The 24684-nt window shown below is 36.7% G+C and overlaps 1 protein-coding gene across 17 annotated transcripts in view; it reads right to left on the bottom strand.

The window, feature by feature from the left end:
- Positions 1-24684, bottom strand: part of RIMS1 (regulating synaptic membrane exocytosis 1) — a 495743-nt gene that overhangs the window by 293058 nt on the left and 178001 nt on the right. For 16 of the 17 annotated variants that reach the window (XM_032340423.1, XM_032340411.1, XM_032340413.1 and 13 more), the window contains exons 3-4: positions 3569-3782; positions 996-1007 (exon numbers count right to left, since the gene is read on the bottom strand). In XM_032340423.1, the coding sequence (XP_032196314.1) occupies positions 996-1007; positions 3569-3782 (226 nt within the window). The remainder of the gene's footprint in view (positions 1-995; positions 1008-3568; positions 3783-24684) is intronic. The other variant, XM_032340412.1, reaches the window with a different exon arrangement.

Below are 24684 nucleotides of genomic sequence, written 5' to 3'. Positions count from 1 at the left end.
CCAATGGTACAGGCAAACACATTTAGTGAAAACAAATTATCCTATATAATTTTCAACCTGATTTCTTTCTCCAAGAAAAAAACTGATAAACAAATATTAGCAACAAGATTAAAAAGACAGATTAATGTTCAGTTTTATGTCATACTTTCTATATGTATGCACTTCAGCGCATCATTTAAACTTTAAAACAGTTGAACAAAGGCAGCTGAGTTGATATATTGAACCCAAAATATTCATTGCCTCAGTCTCATATTGGGAAATTACCGAGCTTTGAGGAAATCGTAAGTTACACCAAATGAAACCATATAGTTTGTTTACAAAAGACAGGTTGACTGAAGGTTCTGCTCGGATCTTATCTTTATAAGTTCAGCCTCAGTGGTACCTACAGCTGATAAAAGAGAAAAGTGACCTTTCCCTACCCTAGGGAGGGATTTCTATGCCTGAGAGAGGGAAAAAAGGGGCAAAATGTGGTTCAATAGGACAACTCTGCCACTTGTGTTCTATAGAAAAATATTTTTATTTTGAGCTTTTGATTATAATTTGATTCATTCTTGCCACTTAATCAGTACATTCAATTCCTTCTGCAATAAAATTTCAAATCACCTGCCTATGCATCTACTGAGTGCTGAGAAAGGTACAACCTATTGGAGTCTATTGTCCCACTGAGTTTATTCCTTATTGCAGATGGAATCATCACCAAAACTCAGAAAAATGAGAGGACAAATTGGTTCATAATGATTGAAATTATATTAAAATATCACTGTTCCCATGAACTCAAACTACCCAGATTTACCTATTAATATAAAACTCTGCAATGGTCCTAGATGTTCATTTTATTTATTTATTTTTTTTCATGAGGACTAGGAACGACTTTTTCCTAGTATATAATTTCTTTGTGAAATTATAGTGACTAACAAGACTAGGTGAAACATTCACTTAATAAAGTTTACAACATTATAATAACAAATGATAGAAAAGAAAGCATGGATTCTAACCACTTTGTCCTCCTTTGGGAAAGCATCCAAGGAAGCAGAGTAAAAAGAGGAAAAAGAAAAGAGAAAAACAAAAATAAGGCGTATATTAGTAAACAGATTTTAAGAAAAAGATCATATATTATTTTTAAAGTGTTAAAACACAGGTATTTTAAGAAGTAAATGTTTACCTTTCCCCAAAATACTCATTGTTCAAGCTTTCATTGAAAATGCACATATACAGATCCTGCTAGAGCAGAAACAAAAATTGGGCACTGTAACTTCCAAAATTTTCAGAACTTGGATTATTGCATCTATATTTAAAACACTATTCTGAAAGAAATCCTAATTCACTATTATATTTAGTCTTCCTATTATTGAAAAGACATTTTATTAAAATGCATAAAATTATGTGAATAATTTTCTCAAATTACTGTTAAAATATTTATAGTTATAATTTGGAAAACCTAAGAATGGGAAATATCTGTAAGAAATAAAAATGAGAGAAAAAGATGTTAACTGTTAGAGCCAGGAATTATTCCACAAGCCGTATTTATTTGTAAGATATATTTTAACATTTACAATATTATAGGAAAAACCAATACAATCTATTCATACAATATTTTTGACTTATGCCTAATATTAAAGCAGTGCTTTCTTTTATTTTGTTGTTCTGAACATTTTTTCCAAATTGGATGGGTTTCTTAAATCTTGAAGGCACATTAGGCTTGGGAGACTACTCCAAAGTAGAGGTATCTCTTAGCTCAATTATCTTTAAATATGAGTTTCACCCAAGTAATTTTAATATACCAATAGTTAACTGCATTGTCAGTAGCTTACCGTAATCATATAAGGGGAAGTTAAAAACATTCAAGAGAAGTGTTGAGTCAGCATTTCTCCTTGGCTGATCTGCACATTAGCACTTACTGCCTGCACCTTTCCAATTGGACAGTACCTTTCCAATTGGACAGTACCTTTCCAATTGGACAGTACCCCTACACCAAATGGTATGCTAAATATTTTGACTATCATTCCCAGGTCTCATTCATTTCAAAAAATAGTGCATTTAAGAGCAGCAAAGAAGAGAAAACTAGCAAATAGGTCTTGTGCACCTTTTTATGTGCCAGATGCTCTTTTAGCCCCAGGTTGTTTTAAAAAGGCTTTAACATCACATATGATAATTTATGAAAGAACTTTTAGCAGGAAAAGAGGAAAACTTATTTCGTCATCATCAAAATGGCACCTAAAGAAAAATTAAATATATGACACAAAGACCTAGATTTTAATTATCATAATAAACATAGACAACAATTATTACAATCCAGTTTCATAGATAAAGAAGCTGTTGTTCAGAAAAGTTAATTATCTTCCAAGGCCACAAAGATAATAGTGGGCTCACCTTAAAATAGAAGATATATCTATTTTACTGAATATCTTAATTCCACTGGAAGAGATTTTTAGAAAACCCTACTTGCAATTAAAATACACCACCAATGAATACAGTGTTAATAGGGAGATTGATTTTGATTTTAACTGTGATTTTCTCAATTAGGAAAATATCAGGAGCACTTATAGCTTCCATGTTATTTTTAAATATAACTTTGTACTATGTTAAATTGCATACATGATTAAATAATACAGGAAATTATTTAGAGAAACACTGGGAATTCTTTAGGTGTATGATAATTTTAACTGTTCTGCATTACACTGCAGACCTGTATCAAAGAAAACTCACCCAAGACATACCCATAAATAATTCTATCATACTAAGATAAGGAATATAATGAAGTACATTAAAATGTATTCTAAACTATTAGAATTTTTCCAGTACTTCATAAATAATCATATTTATCATTTTAAATGAGCATCTGAATGCCTCAAAAATTGTATATATTTAAAGCTCTGCATAACACAAGACCAGCTCTTATTTAAGCCAAACAAGGAAACTGCATCGGTGAGACTACATCTCATAGAGAAGAAAATAAGTGCAAAAATCAGCCCAATTTAAAAAAGTGTATTTTGACATATTCTTTAAATATCCAAATAATTTCCATGAGAGAAACTTAGTGCTACACTACTTTACCATGACAACAATAGGAAATTACTCTATAGAAACTAATCATGGCTTTACATATCTTATCTTGGGTTAGATGTAATACCCCATAGTTTACCTTACATTTTACCTTCATTCAATCTGAAACAAATGTTGCGGAAACTGAAAGGTTTTCTTCCCTTTTTATAAGAAGTACCGGCCATAACAACTTGGAAGAGTTTTGTAACTCATGATACTATATCTACACTTACTACATTCCTCAGAAAATAAATTTACTGCCATAGATAATCATTTTATCGTATTAAAAAAGGTTTTAATAGGAATCTTTTATTAAGATACATCTGAAAGGTATCTTTTTATGAATTATTTTCATCACTACTCCACTACTACCAACTTTATGAAAGACACAGAAAATGGGAAAAGGATACCTTAATCGGTATATTTATGCCCAGGTCTACTTTCTGTGTATTTTCTGCTGCGGGGGGCGGGGGGCACTGCTGTTTACCCGCATTCAGAGGGCCTCGCACACTCAGGGAACACTCACGTTGTTGGAGCGCAGTGACACACGGCCTCCACAGCGGGCACAGAACTTGGTGCGGCAGTAGGAGCAGAGATGGCCACACCCGTCGGCAAACTTGGTTTTATGACAGATTCCGCAAGTTGGAGCATCGTCTTTGTGCTCTCCCTGGTAACGCCGTGCTTCTTCCCCTATTTTTCTCACTTGCTCTTTATAGCTTTCAAATTGTTGATGCAATCTCCTGGGCAAAAGAGAAAATGGTAGCAAACTAAGTAAATGACAGGAGACAAAAAACAAAAACAATTCTTCCTAACTGAATAGCAGTGCAGCTGTTTAAACTAAATCAAAACGCACAAAGCATTTTTTCCTACTACTCTTACCTCCAATGGTAAAAAATGTATTTGCATGTATTCCATTAGTCCCAGTTTTGCTTACTAGCAATGAACCATGTATAAATAGATTTTATATAACACCTGTCTCATCCCAACAGTGGGATTCATATATCTACTCCATGCCTCCCCTTCTCTTAGACAAGCAGCTTTCAAAGTATTTGGACTGTGGAACTCAACGCTTTACAATTACACTCATGTAGAATACAACTGAAGCAAAAGTTATATAAAATACTTAGCCTAATTATAGATGATGTACTCTGGTATATTCTTTTTCATTCTATTTTAAGTTTAATACCGATTACAATTAAAAAAAAAAGTTTGTCACAGTAACTTGATTTCATTGAACATGATGTATAATGGAAAAATACTGTTTTAAACTACAATGCTATGTAATCTGTCTTCCACAAAATATCTTCCTTTACTCCTTTTCTTGGAGACTATCTATATATTCAATATCAAGTGTCTGATTTCCTATAGTATATAAAATGTTATCTTATTATAATTGAGCTCACTAATCTTTCCACATCACATGAAAAGTTCTAAAGCACACCTTGCAAAATATTCATATTTTACATATCCCAAATTTGCTTGATCTCTCTCAGGTTATATGTATGAGAGTAGTTATCAGTCTTTATTTAATGAGTGCAGCAAAATTTGTTGAGGCAAACCATTTCCCATAAGAATGATCACACTTAATAGGATACAAGTCTCCTCCCCTCCCCATCAGCCCAAATCCCTCAATCTTAAATTGATACAAATAGAAACTGTTTGCTGTTCTGTACAGAACATTGTGACATCCAGTGAATCCCCAGTGAAAGGATGCCTTTGTTTCATACATGAGAACTGAGAGAGTTGTCCCAGGACTAGCCAACAGCCATTGGCCCTTACAACAAAGAAGAGACTCCTGGGAAATCATCTGTGTACCTGAGCGAGTGTGACTATGACTGTTCCCTAGGACCCAGAGGACACACACATGCTACTGTTAATGCAGGCAGTTAGCTTGATTCTCTATACCTGAGATAACTGTGGGACCTAGTATTCCCTAGAAACAGAACCAAGTAAGTTAGGTGTTAGGACTCTAGTGTTTGAAGTACTGGGATTTCATTATATTTTTCTTTTAACGTCAACAGCTCCTGAGCAGAATTTCAATGATTACTTTAAAAATTCTGAAATCCCTTTCCTGCTTTGCCAACTGACATTTCTCCTATTTAATTCCCATAATTAAAATAAACATACTTGCACTAGGAAATGAAGTAGTTTAGAATCTGAAGCCCTTCCCAATTTAAAGGCTAGCTAATTTCAGTTCATAGAAAGAAATAGTGATACTTTATTTAATGAATGTAAGAACACCAGATCGACTTAAAGAGTGAAGTTATTTGGTACCTTAGATTTTTTATGCTCTAAGCACCATCAATCTAGGCTCAAATTGGTAGAAAATAGCTGTGGATATGTATTACTTCAAAAGCGACCTTACAAAAGAGCACTGGAAATCTTAAGTCTTCTATTAAAGAAACTAATTACTAAGGAGTGGGAGCAAGGAAATACCTCTAATCAAAGAAACAGATACAAACTCTAAGCAGAGAGGGAGTGCATGAGTAAATATTTATTGTGAGAACCAGCAAATCAAATTTATTTAAGTAAATATAAATGAGAGAGCTAGGCTAAGGGAAAAGTTTCCCTATAAACTCATTTTGTAATACAGCATGTGATTTAGTATGGGTGTTGGCAAACTTTCCAGTAAAAGGCCAGACTGTAAATACGTTAGATTTGCGGGCTCTATATTCTATTTTGCAACTACTCAATGCCACGGTAGCATGAAAGTAGCATAGACAATATGTAAATAATAAGCATATTAAGTGTGGCGATGTTCCAATAAAACTTCATCACCAAAAGAGAAAGTACCAGATTGGGCCCTTGGACCAGTCGATATTTGATTTAGTATATGCTTTATAATGAGGTATGATTGTTTGAAAATTCATTGTTCTTTAAAAATTCAAACATAAAAGACTTTTGTCCATCCTATAGGCCCCGATCAAAAGGGGCCTTTTATACAATACATACATGCAGGACCCTGACCACTGAGAAGAAAACTTTCTCTGCCACGATCTCATAGCATTTTATTTGGTCACTCAGAGTATATTTGACCATATACTATTAGTACTTCCGAACATGACATCTTTCTTGTGATAAGTGCTTCACCCCACAGCTGGTGAGGTCATTCACACAAGCATCACCCCAAACTCTACAGGGACTCACATCCTCCTCCTAGAAGCTACCCTTCAGTGGCCTCTACACATTTGTATCTTTCTCTCACGTATATTTAAAAATTCCTTCCTGGTTTTGGCAACAGTCCATGTTTACACTACTGGTTTGGATGTGGCAACAGGGGGAGAATTGGGAGGGAAAATCACGCTGTTTCTCAGCCCAGAACTCTCTTACATCTTCAACTCTCTTTCTTTGTAGGCTTCTTCCTCTCCTTACTGGTGGAACTCCCTTGTTCTAACCTGAAAGAGAAAGTCCAACCAAAGTCCCTGTCAACCTCTCTAACTTATTTCCTACTGTGTTCCTTCTTATCAGCAGACACTATAAAAGGAAAAAAGGATGGAATGAAGGCAGGGAAGAAGGCAGGGAAGGAGGAAGGTACGGCATTTATTACTCTCACTTCTTCAAAATCGACTTTCTCTGTAGCCTTCTGCAGTGCTCTACCAAACTGTCTCTTAAAAATCAACCTTAATGCCCTTTTCTCAATTTGTATTCCCCTTACATTACTCTGATATCTCACTCTGTCAAGATGTTGTCCTTATAATAAATTTTGCTTTTGGAATCAGGATATTGGTAGTGAAACCATAAACAGCATATTTATTTTTTGTATCTGATGCTTTAATGCTTTAATCCATATCAAATATGTGACAGTGTCCTATTATGAATAATAAATGGAAATACATATTTTATTGTACAGTATTATAAATGCCAGTAAATGTCAGTAAATGCAAGTCTGCAAATGTAAAATCTTTTTTGTGAAATTTAATTGTATATTTTAATTTTAGAATTAATACTATATTCTTATTGATTAGTAAGGTTGATAATATATATGATCACAAATCTCAGGTTTAAATTATCTAGATAGAAAATGGAGTGTTAAAAAATATGTAAAATACTATTAAAAAAAGCACCGATACAGAAACCTTGATTTTCCCCCAGGATGTGATATTTCCCCCCACTGTTTCACCATGTAATAATCATTGCATTATTTTAACATCTGTGCACTCAAGAAACACCAAGATTCCAATTGTAAACAGGTTGGGTAATTAATGGCACATATTTGAAGGAAATAAAGATGAATACTTAAAAATCTAAATATTATTCTCTAAATATCTAAAAACATCATTCTGCAAAATAATTTAAACAGAAAATCACTAATGACATTCTTACCTACTAATAAATATTTGTTGATTACTTACTATAAATAAGGCACACAGCAAGATGCTAAAATGACCAGTAATGGTAGAACACAGAGAAATATTTGTCACTGGTCCAGTACTTCATTTATTTCTCTTTTCTGTTTTCCCTTCCTCCATCCCCAGAATGGTCAAAGTCTAGACCTTTCAAAGTCTAGGCTATTAAGACTAGGCTATTACTAGACTTTGAAAAGAATAACCAGGAAGAAAGGTGGAATTGTCTTCTAGCTTCTGACCACTTTGGGGATAGAGGAAGGAAAAACACAAAAGAGAAATAAATGAAGTACTGTGCCGATGACAAAGATTTCTCTGTGTTCTACCATTACTGGTCATTTTACCATCTTGCTAGATTTGCCTAAAGTAGGAAGGGTTAGGAGCTAGTGCTTTGAGACTTCAAGAGCCTACATGGCAGGAAGGAAGGAAGGGAGGGACTTCCCCTAAGATGGAGAAGGGCAGAGATGAGGGTAGTTTGCGCACAGCACTCTAAAATGGAGAACAGCTTTGGGATGTGCGGACAGTAGTGAGAAGGCATGGGTACTGAAAATCGGTAAGAATGGCTTATGTGTTCCTTCCCAAATTTGGCACGGGACACATAAAACAGAACACAATAAAGGCCCCAAGAAGTTAGTGGACATGGAGATTAAAGCCAGGAGAGTTTCTGAGAAGCTTAGATTGTCTGAGTGCCTCCTATAGCTCTGGGGGTGTCCAGGAGGAAGACCTGATAATGAATGAAATTAAACATTTTGCTAGCCAGTAGGCTGGAGGCTTGCTTTAAAAGATTTTGACCTCAAAATCTTTTGAAAAAAGATTGAAAAAATTGAAAAAATTCACACTATCTTCAACTCTAAAGCACAGTTCTTTATTCCAAGGCAGGTACAGTCTACTTAGGAAGTAACTTATAGGTAAACGTAAACTAATAGTTTATGGCAACAAATACCAAGTGACAAGGAATGGAACTAAATTGTTCCATAGAGAGTAATAGTTCTGGGTAAAATAATCAGAGATACTTTTTTTTTTGGAGTAGCTAGTCAAAAACATTTACCTAGATGATTTACAACTTGGACTATTTCCTCAATACTAAAAGTACGGTGCATGGTCATATTAGTAGAACTACTAAAGCAAAGAAATGTAAAGCACGTTAAGATAATAACACAACTGTGAATGCTTTCAAACTTCTCAAAAATGTAAGCTTAAACTAAATGATCTTTTAGTGTCTTTGCATATCAGCAAATAAACACCCAATTTATATGTTCTAATGAATGATAGCCAAAAATCACACATAAGTGACTGTGAAGACATATGTGAAGTTAAAAAGTGGTTTCTTGGCCCCAAAACACAGTTGTCCCCTTCTTAATGAAACTGTCTTTCTGATTCTCCTCTCTAACAGAAGGGCAGTAAAATCCCACTGCATTCTAGTGGTGACTAACTTTTTGTAATGATGCTTGGAAATAATAGTCCCTTTATTAGAGTTGAGCTGGAAATGACATCATAGTCTTTTAGGCAAAAAGATGAAGTTATGGAATTTGGTGCTACAAGACAGCTAGAAGGGGGATAGAAGTGGGTTCTTAGCCTGGTCTCCAAGAAGGATCCCTAAACAAAAGCATAAACCAGCTGCTCAAAGGTCCTCATTCAGCAAGTCGCAGGATCAGAAAGTCATTGCCCAAATTGTTGGTGTTAGAATCCCACCACATCAGCTGATGCATTCTGATCTGGAAACTACCACCACAGTCATTCTGAGCCTGCTGGAGAGACCAGCATTTTGGTTGCCCTACATGCTGCGCTTGGCCCAGCCCTCCATTCAGCTCAGCTTCAACCTGTCTCACACAAGCACATCTGACTGGTGGAACCTCAACCACATCAGGAATTCTAGGTGCAAGAGAATCTGAATTTAGTTTTGAGATTTCCGACTTCTCCATAAACTCCCTAGGAGAACTCTGGGACAGATGTTGTTCAGCTATAATCCTCTGATTCACGTCAAATTTCTTAATTCCTTCCTCTGCGCTGGAAGTGAGCAATACCTGAATCGAGAATTTCTTATGATATTTTCTCTTGTTCTCTCTCTTTTTCCATATACTGAACATGTACTTAGTGAACACTATGGGAAGCATTTTGCCTCCACTAAGAAATTTTTTTTGATAAATGTAGTCCCTTAAGAAAATTACATATATATGTAGCTGTCCAGTCTATTGCAACAGCAAATCAATGGAAAACTGAGACTCACATACAAGACCCATATCCCCCCCCCAAAAAAAAACCTTTTTGTAGGGATTAGATGCAGAGCACAAATCTATCATCTGTGGTGAAGACTCTCATTATTCTTCACTTGGATTATTTATCAACTTTTTAAACTAGGATCTGGCTGGTGGGTTTCCTCCCTCTAGTTCACCTTTCATATGGTCTGAATGATCTTCCTAACAAAGGGAATGGATTATGTCAATCCATTGTTAAAATAGCACCTGTAAGATATAGTCCAATTCCTCATCCTGGAGTCCTTTTCCCTTTGCTACCATTTACTTATCTAACAGCATCTCTCACAAGCACTTCTCATGGATTGTACATCTACCATTGTGTGAAACACAGGACCTGCTAGGCTTACAAACATCAACTCGACAAACATTTCCTGAGCTCCAACTGCCTGTGTCTCTAGGAGTACAAAGAAAACAACAAACAACAACATAAGAGGATACTGAGTTTTACTTTTTTTCATTACTTTATTCAAGGCTTTTTGATAAATGCCAAAAATGGTCTTTGTCTTTTGTACATGGGGATCATATAAACACATTAGAGACTGACTTTTTTCTTTTCAAAGCCTAATGTGATTCGATTGTAAACATATACCTTGATTTGTTTTAACAAAAGTTAAACTTCTAGGCCCTGTGTACAAAATTAAGGAAAGTTTATGATTTGTTATTATTAACTAAATAGTTTTTTGTTGCTTAGAGGAACAATCAGTCTTGGTTAAAATGTGTTAATGTATTTTTGTGTTTTTTCAGATTATATTATACATATATCCTTATTTTATTTTTTAAAGAGTTATTTAATTATTTAGTTGAGAGAGAGAATGAGAATGAGCACACAAGTGGTTGGGGAGAAGGGTAGGAGCAGAGGGAGAGGGAGAAGCCGGCTCCCCGCTGAGCAGAGAGCCCAACACAGGGTTTGATCCCAGGACCTTGAGATCATGACCTGAGCTGAAGGCAGACCCTTAACCCACTGAACCACCCAGTATATGTAGCCACCCACATATACTCATTTTTTAAAAATTATACTATTTGTTTCAGGGGTACAGGTCTGTGATTCATCAGTCTTACACAATTCACACACTCACCATAGCACATACCCTCCCCCATGTCCATCACCCAGCCACCCCCCCCATCTTATTTTAAATAGAAGTTGTTGACATATACATAAAATATTTTTCAAAAGGTACTGGTTGTAACTGCAAATTTGTGTAATACAGGTGAAATTACTTTTACAGTAGTGTTTTCCTTTCAGCCTTGAGCTTCCTAATGCAACTTGAAGCCTTACCAAGTTGCAAGTATTATAAAACTTTAATTTACCAATAATTTGTTAATCTAAATTTACTAAAGCTAATTTTTCACTTAACACCAATTTGTAGGAATATAACACGCTGTTTCTCTATATGACCATGCGAGTTTCCTTTGAAATTTCACTTTTTTTTTTTTTTAAAGATGGGATTGGGAGGGAGACAAACCATAAGATTTTTATTCATTTATTTGACAGACAGAGATCCCAAATAGGCAGAGAGGCAGGCAGAGAGAGAGAGAGAGAGGAGGAAGCAGGCTCCCTGTTGAGAAGAGAGCCCTATGTGGGACTCGATCCCAGGACCCTGGGATCATGACCTGAACCGAAGGCAGAGGCTTTAACCCACCAAGCCACACGGGCGCCCCTGGAATTTCACTTTTGTTTTCTCCTTCCACCCTTGTGAATCCTATCTAAAATTTAAGAAATCAAGTTGTACAAGCTTGAAACCAAAGCCCCCCGCTTCTTTGCTAGGACTTGGGGTTCATAACTTTGGAATCATTCAAACTCCATTCTCAAAACGAGAAAAGATAAATGAAAGATTCCAAAACCCAATTTTAAATGGAAATATTTGAAAAAATAAGAGAGGAGGAGGTACTTTGAAAATCATTCTGCACAATATTCTCATCTTATAAGTGAGAAAACTTAGACCCATTGCTTTAAGTTACTTACATAAGGTTGTAAACTGGTTTGTGATAATTAGGTCCTCTATTTTCAAGTTTCCACTACACTTTCCAATTTTCAGAATACTCCCTCATATATGGCTAAATGAATGACAAGTTCATTTGTGAAGGATGTTTCCTTGGTGTTCTTAAACTGCATCAAAATTATCTAAGAGGCTTTGTTAAAATGTATTCTTTCTTAAAATTGTGTTCTAACCTACAGGGCTTCTGATTTAGTAGATATCAGATAAATTTCAGGACCCTGACTTTTTAAAGGTCAATCCAGGTGATTCTAGTGTAGATTATCTCAGGACTATAGTATAGGAGAGGTCCCTACATTAAGGTTAGATTTGAAAATGAAGGCATTTTTTTTATATATCTTTCATCACACTTGATAAATTTAATCTTCATCACATTAATTTTACTCATACATGTTAATATTTGAGGGACAATCTACACAAAAATATGCTGGGAATTTTAAAAATATTATCATGTAATTTGATGTCCATCATTTAAAAAAACTTACAATATTATAAATCACAGATATGTACATACTAGTATTTGTAGGATTTTTAAATGCTCTTAATAGGAGTTAGGGTGAGGGAGGAATAAATAAATGAATAAGGCACAGAAAATTTTTAAAGGCAGTGAAACTACTACATATGATATTACAAAGGTAGATACATGCCACTATACATTTGTCCAAACCCATGGAATGTGCAACACCAAGACTGAACCCTAATGTAAACTATGGACTTTGGGTGATAATGACGTGTCAATGTAGGTTCATCAATTGTAGCAAATGTGCCCTGCTGGTGGGGGATTTTGATAATGGGAGAGGCTGTGCATGTGTGGGGGCAGCAGGAATATAGGAAATCTCTGTAATTAGGAGGAAATCTTCCTCTTAATTGTGCTGTGAACCTAAAATTGCTCTAAAAATAAGGTCTATAAAAAAATGCTTGTTATAAAAAAAGTTGTAATAATATATATTATATATAAGAAAAGTTATATTTATATATAATACCAAATATTTCCTAAACATTTTGGTAATTCAGAAATTTACCTCAGATATTCCTGCATGATTTTTTAAATTACTGCAGTTGAAAAAGTATTTTTCCATTTGTGTCTAAAACCATTTTTAGTCTATAGTTTAACAGGAGTATACTTTTTACTTATTACAAATGTCCAGCAGATGGCACTAAAGATTTTAATTTTTACACAGTTCTTAAATATTTATTTTTTTAAAAAAATATCTAATGTGCTAAATAAAATTGGTTAAGTCAGAGGGGGGGTGTAACTTATTAGAAAAGAACAAAAAAAATTTATAAGGTGTTGGAATTTCTGTTCTTTTGCAGACGACCCTCATTCTATGTGCCCTTTTAGAAAAATTATACATTAAAGGTTTTGTCAGATAGTTTTCTTTTCTTTTTTTGGTCTTCCATTTAGCGCTGTTAAAGATGCAGTTCATCCAATCAGCACCCAACAGTGTTCCGAAAGCACTGAGAGATGACACTTAGGAAAAATAAGAACATAGCTGATGATTAGCTATTAGTGTTTTATAGCCCTGTTACTTCAGCCAAGCATTTATTTTTAATTCCATTTTCAATTTACCATAGGAGGCCACTCCTCAGTAAGCATTAAGGGAAGACATCTCAGGACATGGAGGCCCACTAGCACACATTTAAATTTTTGCTCTACTTCATCTCCCAAAATGCAACTTCACTGTGCTCCTGGGTGCTGTGAAGGACTAGTCACCTGTGAAGAAGCTTTGTGTGTTAGGCCTCGATAGATGGCTTTGAAATTATGTAAGAATATGCATATGCTATGCAAGAATAGCACTTTCTAATATTCGAGATCTATCAGAGGTCTAAAACTGAAAATCTGGCATAGGAGGGAGTCGTTTTAACACTTTGACAAGCAGGTTATCTCACAGCACAGTTCAAGAGAAGAAAATCAAGTGAAAAGAAAAGAAACTGTAAAGTAGCATATCAAGTAGGAATGAAATTTTAGAAAGAAATGAAGTTAGTTTTTAAGAAAATAATCTAAGACTGATGATTCACAGACTGTACCCCTGAAACAAACAATACATTATATGTTAATTTTTAAAAATAACCTAATAGGTAAGGTTGATGCCATCTGCATCATAAATATGAATCTGATCAATATTAAATATATCTAATGACATTCCACGAGAACTTGTCCAGAATGTGTCATTTGATCATGTTAACTGACTTAACAAAGGGCAATTTCGAAGAAGGTAGTGTCTACACGTGTGATAAAGCCAAAACGCTAAGTACTCGACTCATGCCTGTACTGTAAACCTTATCTTGCTGCATTCTTGACTTATTTTCACCAGACTTGCTATGTTTTATTAATGTGGGGAAGGGGAAAAAATAAACCACCTTCACTTCACAACTGCTTTCTAGAAGGCATTAAATATAAAAATTTAAGTGCATGACCATGAGGCTATTATTTAAACTCTATTCTTCAGTTTCCTCATCTACAAATTGGTGATAATAATAGCAGCTTCATAGGATTTGGGGGAGGGTTAATTGAGATGATCAACGTGAAGTGCTTGATACAGTGTCTAGCACATGGTAAAAGCTCAATAAATGTTAGCTATAATTATACGTACACATAGATAATACATGCGAAAACAAAGTACTCTGCTTTTAAGTCTCCGAGTACACTTAGCTGATAACTTTGGGAAGCAACTATGACTGGCAGAATTTCCTGGCATATAGGTACCAGTATGAGCGCTTAGATCATCTATCATTGACCATTGATAAAGAGCACAACGATCATCTTACACAATGAAAGTCAGGGAGAAAGGCAAGCCTGCTGGCATTGTTTCATGAAAGGTCCAGAAGATATACCCAGAGGGGAAAACACACATAATTCTGTCTGAAAAATTTTTCAGCCTTTTTTAATGGTCATTGGTAACTTATATAAAGAGAAAGGAAAAAAAGGGAGACTCTGAAATCTGATGTTTTAAAAAAGACTATTATATTATCATTTAGGCTCCTTTGAACTAAGTAATAGAGACTGCCTAAATCATAAGTATTCTCAGTGCTCTGAAATGGTGGATGAATGAATAATATATAGAAAATGTCTAATATGTCAAAAAGTTGTGCTCTGTTTTACTTTTTTTTTTTTAAGGATTTATTTTTTTTTTAATTTTATTTTATTTATTTTTTTATTTCCAGCATAACAGTATTCATTATTTTTGCACCACACCCCGTGCTCCATGCAATCCGTGCCCTCTATAATACCCACCACCTGGTACCCCAACCTCCCACCCCCCGTCCCTTCAAAACCCTCAGATTGTTTTTCAGAGTCCATAGTCTCTCATGGTTCACGAGGATGAATACCCAACTTTTAAGGATTTATTTTATTTATTTATTTGACAGAGATCACAAGTCGGCAAGAAGCAGGCAGAAAGAGAGGAGGAAGCAGGCTCCCCACAGAGCAGAGAGCCTGATGCGGGGCTCGATCCCAGGACCCTGGGATCATGACCTGAGCTGAAGGCAGAAGTTTAATCCACTGAGCCAGGCGCCCCTGTTTTACTTTTAATATCTAATAAATTTATGCACAGTGAGTGTATTCCCATTAGTGAGTTAACCAAGTTTTGATAATTTTTTCATTTGAATCATAAAATATAACCCAGGATGTGATGGCTAAAGGGGACCTTTCAGTGTAACTTGGACAAAGAAGCACTATCTTACATTTGTAATATTTGATCAGAACAATTCCTTTAAAATGTGAACAGTCCCATGGAGTTCTATAAGTTGGTCTTTTCCCAGAAGTCACAGAGCAGTAAGGGGGAAATGAAAAGTGTAATGTTCCCTAATTTGCAGGCATCTAATGACTCTGTCTCCATGGACAGATCCTTCAGTTGGTCAAACTTAGTGCTCACCCCTCCTATCTACCAGACTGCCTGTTGGACCACTGGTAACATTCCTGCCTAGTCTGGCCAAAGGCGCTATCTCATCTATTTATTTCTAGAGAGGAGGGTAATGAAGATGTGTCAAACCTCCTCCCTGTGGAGAAAGGAAATGTGTCACCATCTTCTTGCCCTCAGGAACTAAGGGTACTAACACCTTTCTTTGGTTTTGGATTTAATCCACACGTGCAGCAATACCTGAGAAGGCAGCAGAGCCCAAGGGTTCTGAGGCCAAATATCCTTTCCCGAGTTCTTCTTTTACGAGTAGCTTGTGTGGGCTGGCAAGTTATTTAACACTTAACACTCTACTTTTTCATCTGTGAAATAGAGATAATAATACCTACCTACTTACAGGATTGTTGTGGGGATTAAAATAAGTAATATATGTAAAGCACTTAGAGAGGTGTGGATGTTACTAAGGACTCTATAAAACATTAGCTATTTTTTTATAAGGTACAGAGAAAATACTGAAAAAATCAGATAAAGCATCTCTTTTTGCTCTGTGCCATCTAACATTATTTAATGGATTGCAATATGTAAGTAGGATTTAGAATTGTGAAATAAAGTCTCTAGGTTGAGTTCAGATTTTTAAAAGCAGCTCCAGCAAATATCCTACTTTTAAAGCCTGAATTAAATATCTGAGAACTAAGAAATGTATTCCAAAAAGGTTTCCTCTTTTTTCATTTTTTAAAAGCAGAGAAATACAAGCTTCCTGAATTTTACTTGCACGGTATACTGAATTAGTCAGCCATGATTAGGTACAGTATTTTCTAAGCCATTCTGGAGTGCATTTCAAGACAAGTGACAAGATGTAATTTCCTTCCCATTATATTTGCTAATGGTGACATCTGTTTTCATCCTTTAATTAAAATACATTGTTAATATGCATGTAAGACCCAACTATCATCTAAATAATATAACAGGTGTTGTAAATAACTTAAGTTCTTTTATGCCCATGAAAGGGAGATCATAAAGCAGAGAATTCAAATGGTTTTGCAAATGTACAAGCTAAATTTCCATAAAATGTAAGAAAACTTCTTAATTTATACATATATGTTTGCACTCTCTATCTCTTCCATGTGACCCAGGACCCCTACCACTATTTAATCAACTCCAGACATCTTCTACCTTTACCAGCCACTGCCTGAGAATAATCAAATCTATTTTTAAAACTTGCCGTCTTATGTTACATTTAGATACTAAAAAAATGTGTCATAATCAACTTTCACTAATCACGGTGCACACAAAGCAAGAAATTGTCCATTTTACCTTTTCTAATATTGCATTATCTATGAGAAACTTTGAATAATATCAAGGTACTTTAAATTTGAACTGCATTTAATTCAACAGATATGTTAAAACCCTGGACAGAGACTGTTGGTGTTTTTGTCACTGTAATGATCTATCGAATTAAGCCCCATCCAATTCTAGCTTGATAACTTGATCAATTTTGCAGCGATCGGTCAAAAAGGGAATGGTTTGCTATACAGATGGTCCCAGACTTACAATGGTTCCACTTACAATTTTTCAACTTTATAATGGCATAAAAGCAATACGCATTCAGTAGAAGCCATATTTCAAATTTTGAATTTGTTATCTTTTCCTAGGTGAGCCATGTGCAGTAACATACTTGCTCGTGGTGCTGGGCAAGGGCAGCGAGCCACAGCTCCCAGTCTACTGTGCATTCATGAGGGTAAATAGCTGATACACTTACAATCATTCTGTGCCCAAACAACCATTCTGTTTTTCACTTCCAGTAGAGTATTCAGGAAATTACATGAGGTATTATTCTACCTTATTATAAAATGGACTTTTTGTTAGATTATTTTGCCCAGCTGTAGGCTAATGTAAGTTTCTGAGCATGTTTAGGTAGGCTAGGCTAAGTTATGGCATTCCGTAGGTTAGGTGTATTTAACGAATTTTTGCCCTAACAATATTTTCAACTGGTGATGGGTTCATTGGGCTCTAAGCCTATTGTAAGCTGAGGAAGATCTCTATTTCACTTAGAAGTAACACCCTCTTTCATATTAAGTTACTGTTGTTATTTTTCTTGAGTATTTGATTAATCTCTTCTGATAGATCATTGTAAACTTAAAACATGGGTCCTATCGTCTCTTACTCAAGTCACTAAGTCCTGCATCCAGCCCTAGAGAACAGGCAATCAATACACATTTGGAGTTTAAGTCAGAGTCTGTTCAGTGGAGTGGCCCAGAAAGACATGTTGTCAGTCCTTACGGAGAATCTCCTCCTTCCCTTCTCGTTAAGTTGCGCTGCACTTTGTTCCACTTAGGGTTGAACCTGGTAGCCTAACTGAAAATACTGTAGCTATGCAGATTGAACTCTGTATTTTACCATCATCTGAGAATTCCGAATGCTAAGGAATGTTACGGTCACTATTGATTTCCATGCTTTTCAAAGCATAAGTGGGGAAGTCAGGGAAGGCCTGACTGAGACGGCGAAATTTGAGCAGAGCTGGTGGAGGTGAGAGAACAAGTCACCAAGAGTAGATTTGGCAGAGGGAACAGCAGAGGTGGAGGCCTGAGGTGGGAGCCTGTCTTGGGGGACGGGGGGCATATAAGGACAAGCCAGTTGGCCGGTGTGGCTGGACGGGTCTGAGCACGGGCATAGTTGTGCTGGGGTGGCGGGTGGGGTTGGTAGGTAAGTCTCATAGTCTACGTAAGTATTTGGCTTTTCCTCTGGGTGAACGGGAAGCCGCTGGAAGGGTTTGAATGGAGGAATCCAATGACTAGACTTATATTTTCACAGGATCCCCGTGGTTCCTGTGTTTGTAATAGGAGAAAGCAGGTTTGAAAGCAGAGACCACAGTCAAGAGGCCATGCAGGAGTCCAGGTTAAAGATGATAATAGTCTGAACCAGAGCTCAGGGGATGGAGGTGGGTAAGAAGTGCTAAATGCTTCTTCTTCCTTCTATCTTGCTTTAAATCTTCACAGAGCATGTGCCGATAGGCACATTTTTATTTTCACGACTATAACGTAGTTTCTTTAAAAACTGTTTCTCAGGGTGCATTTTTTACTTCATGCTGTACATCTTCTCTCCCCATCAAAGACAATTATTGCCCAATCACGCTAAGTGAAGCGTGTTTGTCTTTCTCGGGCTGAGTGACACCAAAGAGAATAGCCTCTGAAGGAATTACCATGTAATCAGGAGATGAAGAAGTATGATGGTATGTTATCTCATAGCTAAAAACACCCATATTTATTTGGTGCTCTGTTGGAATCATGGATGAAATATCCCCCTACCGCCCACCCAACTTCTAAAATCTGGCACTTCTAAAGCATCCAGGTAGATGAACTGATACACTAAGTCGCTTTAAGATGACCAGAAATTTCATGTATTTTATATATTCTATGAACAATATGTAGGCAAGGAATCTCAGGTGTGGATATCTTATGTTAATAGTGTTCCCTCAGCTCCTTTTCTTTTCTTCTTGCTGTAGTGCCAAGCCCCTGTGGCCACTACTTTTGTGTCCAAGGCACAAACGAAAGTAGAGATTATATTAAATGGTTATTAGGATGCAGGTCCTATGAGGGAAAAAAACAGCTCTAATTTTTAACATTTTTAAAAATATCTTTTTCTGTTGTGCTTGTAATAGATTAGGTTCCCCTTAGGTACTTCAAGAAACCTAAACTATGGTGTTCTGATAAAATCAACTTCCTTGAACGCATTAAGTGCCTTCTATGTGTGTCTATATGTGTATGTATGCGTACAGGTGTATGTTTTAAACCTTGTTAGATGACCCAGGATACAGCAGAGCCTCAAGATCTCCATTTTAATAGCAGTTCTCCTTGTGCAATGCAATAAATGTAACTATAGAAAGAAGGACAGGGAAATCTGTTCAGCTGTTAAGGAAATGCATCTCCGAATAATCCTTACAACAGTTTGTTTTGTTGTGATTGTTCGGTTTGGTTTGGATGTTGGTCTTACTTTGTTTTTACTTTTGCTTCTCCTAAGTCTAGGAGAAAGCTTCTAAGGGGGGTTCTCAGGAAACAGGTACTGGGCTAAAGAAAGGCCTATTAGAGCAAACTATCCTGATTCCTTCTAACTCCCTACCTAGATCCTAGTGAATTGAAACTAATGCCTTTGGCCATCACATAAGGGCAGCCAAGGTCTCAGATGTGGCACGAGGGAAGCAACAGGGCTTCCACGTAGTGAGCTCCGGGCATGGTTACTGCAGCCACCACCAGTTTGTCAGGACCTTCTTGCCAACAGAACTAGAAGATTTTTCACAGTAAAAGAGCAATCTACAAGACAGACGATATAGGAGATACTAGGAAATGGAACTGAGAAGAAAGAGCAAGAAATAAAGAAGGCTCAGTGTGACTACAGGCAAAGAGAGAGGTAACATTTCATATTAATTACTCACATCTAAAACCTGGTGTGTACAGTATGTCTCCTGCCTAAAAATAATTTAAACAGCCTGGCTAGGAGCATCTCTAATTTGTCTCTGTGAGCATCCCGCTGCTCACCTTTCTATAGAATCTGTGGGAGAAAAGATTGGTTAAAGGCTACTTGAACCATCATCCCAGTTTCACCAAGTGATCAGACCGCAGGCTTCCTGCATAAATACTCTTGCTTTAATGATAGACAAGTTATAGTCTTTAACAGGTTACTTAAAAAACCCAGAGGCTTTTGTTTTAGCTTGGAACACCCTGAGTGAATAGAAGTGCAAGGGCACAGGCAAGTTGTCTTATAAATTCTTTTTTTTTTTTTCTAATATTTATTTGTTTGAGAGAGGGAGCGTGCTTGATCCTGTGTGAGTGAGGACTGGGCAGAGGAAGAAGCAGACTCCTGGCTGAGCAGGGAGCCTGATGCGGAACTCGATCCCAGAACCTGGAGATCATGATCTGAGCCGAAGGCAGACACTTAACCGACTGAGCCACCCAAATGCCCTGTCTTATAAATTCTAAAATAACTCTGCTATCGTCTAAGGCAAGACCACCTCTTCCTTTCACTCCTGAATTCAAGACAGTCTAGAGAAATGTTTCATTCAGGGTCCCTGGATAGCATCTTGCAGGTAAGGACGTTCACACAAAATAACAAATGCTCTGCTGGTGACTTGCTGAGCAATATGGACAGGCATTATTCCCCTCAACTGTGAACTGAGTGTAAGAGTTGCTACCTCTTAAAATTGTAGAGGAGGTTACCCAGTGCAATATTCTACACAGATCTGATGTTCCATAAATCTCAGTTCTCTTCCACCACTTTTCCTTTCACAAGGTTTGCTCCTTATTCTGAGCAGAAAAGGGCAGGAGAATATCATGGAGAGACCATTTAAAATAGGAAGACCTGGGCAACACTCCTGGTTTTATCTATCATAGACTAGGGAACTTCAGACATAGCCCTCAGCACCTCTGAGCTGGGTTTCTTTATTCCCAGAAGAATGATAACAATTTGACCCTTTGAAGTCATCATCAGTTTGTAAACTCAACAAAAAATGATTATCTACTACATATCAGGTGCTGTTTGAGATTGCTGTGATATGAACAGGAATAAATTAAGTCTTTTCACAGGAAACCTGCATTCAACTAAGGGAGGCAGATACTAAAACATATTCACAAAAGAATATCTAATAATGTCAGGTAGTACTATGGGGTTTGATGACATATAAGAGACTAAAGAATAGAGAGTTGAGGGCAGGGTGAGGGCATAGTTACACAGGGAGGATGGCCAGGGAAGACTGAGGGAGGAGTGGAGTTCTGAGGGATGTGGAGAAATGTGGCTGCCTATCTGGAAAAGAGGATTGTTTCAGGCAGAAGGAGCAGGGAGTGTAAGCACTGAACAGGAAAGAGCTTGAGTTGGGCCATGTAGGGTAGGGGAAGAACTGGAGACAAGGTCATAGTCACATGATTTCAGGAAGCCCTTCAGAACCATGGAGGGGACTTCAAGTTTTCTTCTGAAGGGGAGGGAGGTCACTGCTGGGTTTTCAGAGGCAAACTGAGAGGATGAGGTTGAGAATTGAAAGGATCCCTCTACTTACTCTGTGGAGAACAGACGCGAAGCAAGGTAGTCTGGGACAGAGGCAAACTGGCTACATGGTTCTTAGATAGCATGCGTGTGGTGAGGATGGTAAAGAAAAGTCAAATTGAAAATATCTTTAAAGCCATCACACCAATATAAACTACTATTTTTGCAAGTTTCCAGAACTTATTCTATCTTTAACCATTTACTAGCTCTGTAACATTAAGCAAATTACTTAACCTCCTTAAACCTTGAGTGTCAGGACTAAACGTTTTTATCTTAGCTTCATATGTCGAAGCCCTAATCCTCAATGTAATGGTACTTGCCGGTAGAAATTTTGGAAGGTAATTAGGTTTAGGTAGGATTCTCATGATAGGGTTAATGTCCTTTCAAAGTGAGGAAGAGAGCCCAAAACCCGATCTCTCTGCCATATGAGGACACAGTCAAAGGCCACCATCTGGAAGTCAGGAAGAGAGACCTTATGGGGGAACCAAGTCAGCCAACACCTCAATCTTGGACTTTCAGCCTCCAGAACTGTGAGCAATAAATTTCTGTTACTTAAACTACCCAGTCTCTGGCATTTTGTTATGGCATCCTGAGCTGACTGATGTACTGAATTTCCTCACCTGTAAAATGGAAACACAAATATTGCCTACTCCATAGTGTTGTTGTAAGACCAAAATGTCATAAGCTAAGGAAAGCTTCAAATTTTCTCAAGTCATAATGATTAATATAAGGATCAAATCCTAGGAATCACAATTTTAAAAATTCTTGAAGTCTACCATTGAATATTTAATATTACAAGAAATGTAGGTCACATATAATTACACACAAGCAAACAGGTCACACATTCACCCAAAATTTAGATGAGCAATAGTAAAAACTTATCTGTAGTTACATCACATTTGAGCATAAACAGAATTAATACCAGTTTTTAGATAATTGGTTGTTTATTTTTCATAAAGAACTAAAAAATGCTTTACTTTTTTTCTATTTGAGTGGATATTTTAAAAGCCTAGTCTAAAAAGAGTAGCCTTCATGGTAGAATTCTATAAAAACGATCCTTATTAATGAAAAGAAAAGCTTATTCAGAGTTGTTAAGACAGATACAGACTTAAAATTTGTTTGGACCTTTGTGCTATTTAGACACCAGCAGAAAGGATTTCCAGAGAACCAATGAGAATTACACATCTGTTCCTCATGAACATCCTGTTTTTATTCCTCCACTGTCAAGCAAAATAATATACTTTCAATTTTATCAAACATGAAATGCCAGGATGAAATTCCTTCATGTAAGAATCAATATAGATGTGAAAACTTAAATTCACCATCACCAGGACATGACACAAAGTAGCATCTCTTATTCCACAAGATAGTGTGAGCTCCCTCTCCAGATTATTTCTGAGTGGGTGGACTTCACCTTTTGAAAAGATCCCTCCCCACCTCCCGGCTCCTACACACACAAGCCACTTCCTTTTTAAAACTACTAAAAGGAGTAACTACACGGATACAGTTTCCAGTAAGCGTCAGACCTGGTGTCTACGATATCAGAGTGCTTATGTCATTTATGTTGAGTACTCAGATAACACCACTGGAAAGTGATTATCGCTTAGAGCCAGTAGCTGTCTACACTGCAGAAACCGTACACATACTTTCACTACCCTGGCTCGGTCATCTTCGAGATGCTGGCCACTCCACAGACACAAGGTTTCATTCTAATGACCATTTTTAACAAGTCATTTTGGTTTTGGTTTTTGCCTAGACTTCGAACAAAAGATACCAACCAAATGAAAATAACTATGAATACCAGCTATGTGATACAATCTGTTATGTGAGTGAATGTTGCTTTGTAGGCCTTTTCCCCCACCCCCCCCCATGAATCTTTTCAATATATTTGGCAAGGATCCTGCCTATCTCTTAAGGGGATGACTTGAGGACCCACAGGACAGTGGGTCAGAGGAAGTGCTGTCCTCCTTTATCAGTTTTGAGCTATTTTTGTATTATGGGCACTTTGGCAGTCTATGAGTCCCTGCTCGGGATTAATGTTTTTAAGCATACATCACAAAATATGTATTCTTGTAAAGAGAACCAATTGCATAGAAAAAAATTAACAGAGTATTTAAAAAACAAACCTATAGTGTAGTGACATGTGTGGCCACTTTAAGCTCTTAAACACATAAAGGAGAATGCTTTTTAAAAATAAGCAATGGACTATAATATACTAGTGTTTATTCTATGGCTCAAAGCAACTGCCTGAAGAGTGATATTCACAGACACACAGAGTTAACATATGGGGAAACTGTGGGCCACAGAAGTCAATTACACAGAAAAAGACAGAAAAACAAAACCCAGGCCTCTCAGCACTCAGCAGTGTGTAGAATTCTGGGTTCTGTTTGGTGACCAGGCAAGCCATATTTTTTCCCCCCTAGATAGTCATTTGACCTGGATATTGCAGTTAACTTGCTTTCCTTTGTGAAACTTAATATGGCATTTTTCAATAGTGAGAAGCAATCAGATGCTTAATATTAAATTTCATGTGAAGGAAAAATTGCTGAGAAGTAAGTCTGATATCTGGCTCTAGATATCAAAATCCATCATTTGGCATGAAAAGTATTTTTATCTCTACTGAGTTTCTGGCTTGTATTTGGAATTCATCTCGGTGGAAAATTCATGTTGCATTCAGTGTTTTTCTCTTTATTCTGCTAAGCAATGAATCTCAGTTTTAACCTTCAAGTATTTGTTCAGATTTCATTGAGATAAGTGTTTAGCTCTAGCAAGGATATGATTTGCATTTTATTTGTATGAAGAGCCAATACTGATTCTCGCACAACAAGAGGCGTTTAGTGTGACAAGAGCTGGGACACAAAGGATGAAATTTCCAGTTTAAATTTTGCAGGTGCTAAAAAACAAAAACAAAAACAAAATGGAATGGATGACAAAAATACAAACGCTGCTCAAGAAAGGAGCATAGGTTTAAAGAGACACTGTTCAGTATCTCACAGCATTTTCTTCACAGACAGGGCTCTAAATATCCTTCTGAAAGCCCAAGAAGATATTTCTTTATTGATTTAGGCCTCTCAAAATCTGTAAAACAATAAATAACATTTAATGTTTCTTGAAGGACTAGGGAATAACACAAAATACATTTAGCTTACGTTCTGGGCAGCGG

This window comes from Mustela erminea, chromosome 4, assembly GCF_009829155.1.
Source record: "Mustela erminea isolate mMusErm1 chromosome 4, mMusErm1.Pri, whole genome shotgun sequence".
Lineage (NCBI taxonomy): Eukaryota > Metazoa > Chordata > Mammalia > Carnivora > Mustelidae > Mustela > Mustela erminea.
Note: the sequence above shows the minus strand (reverse complement) of the source record. Positions and strands in the feature narration are given on the sequence as shown.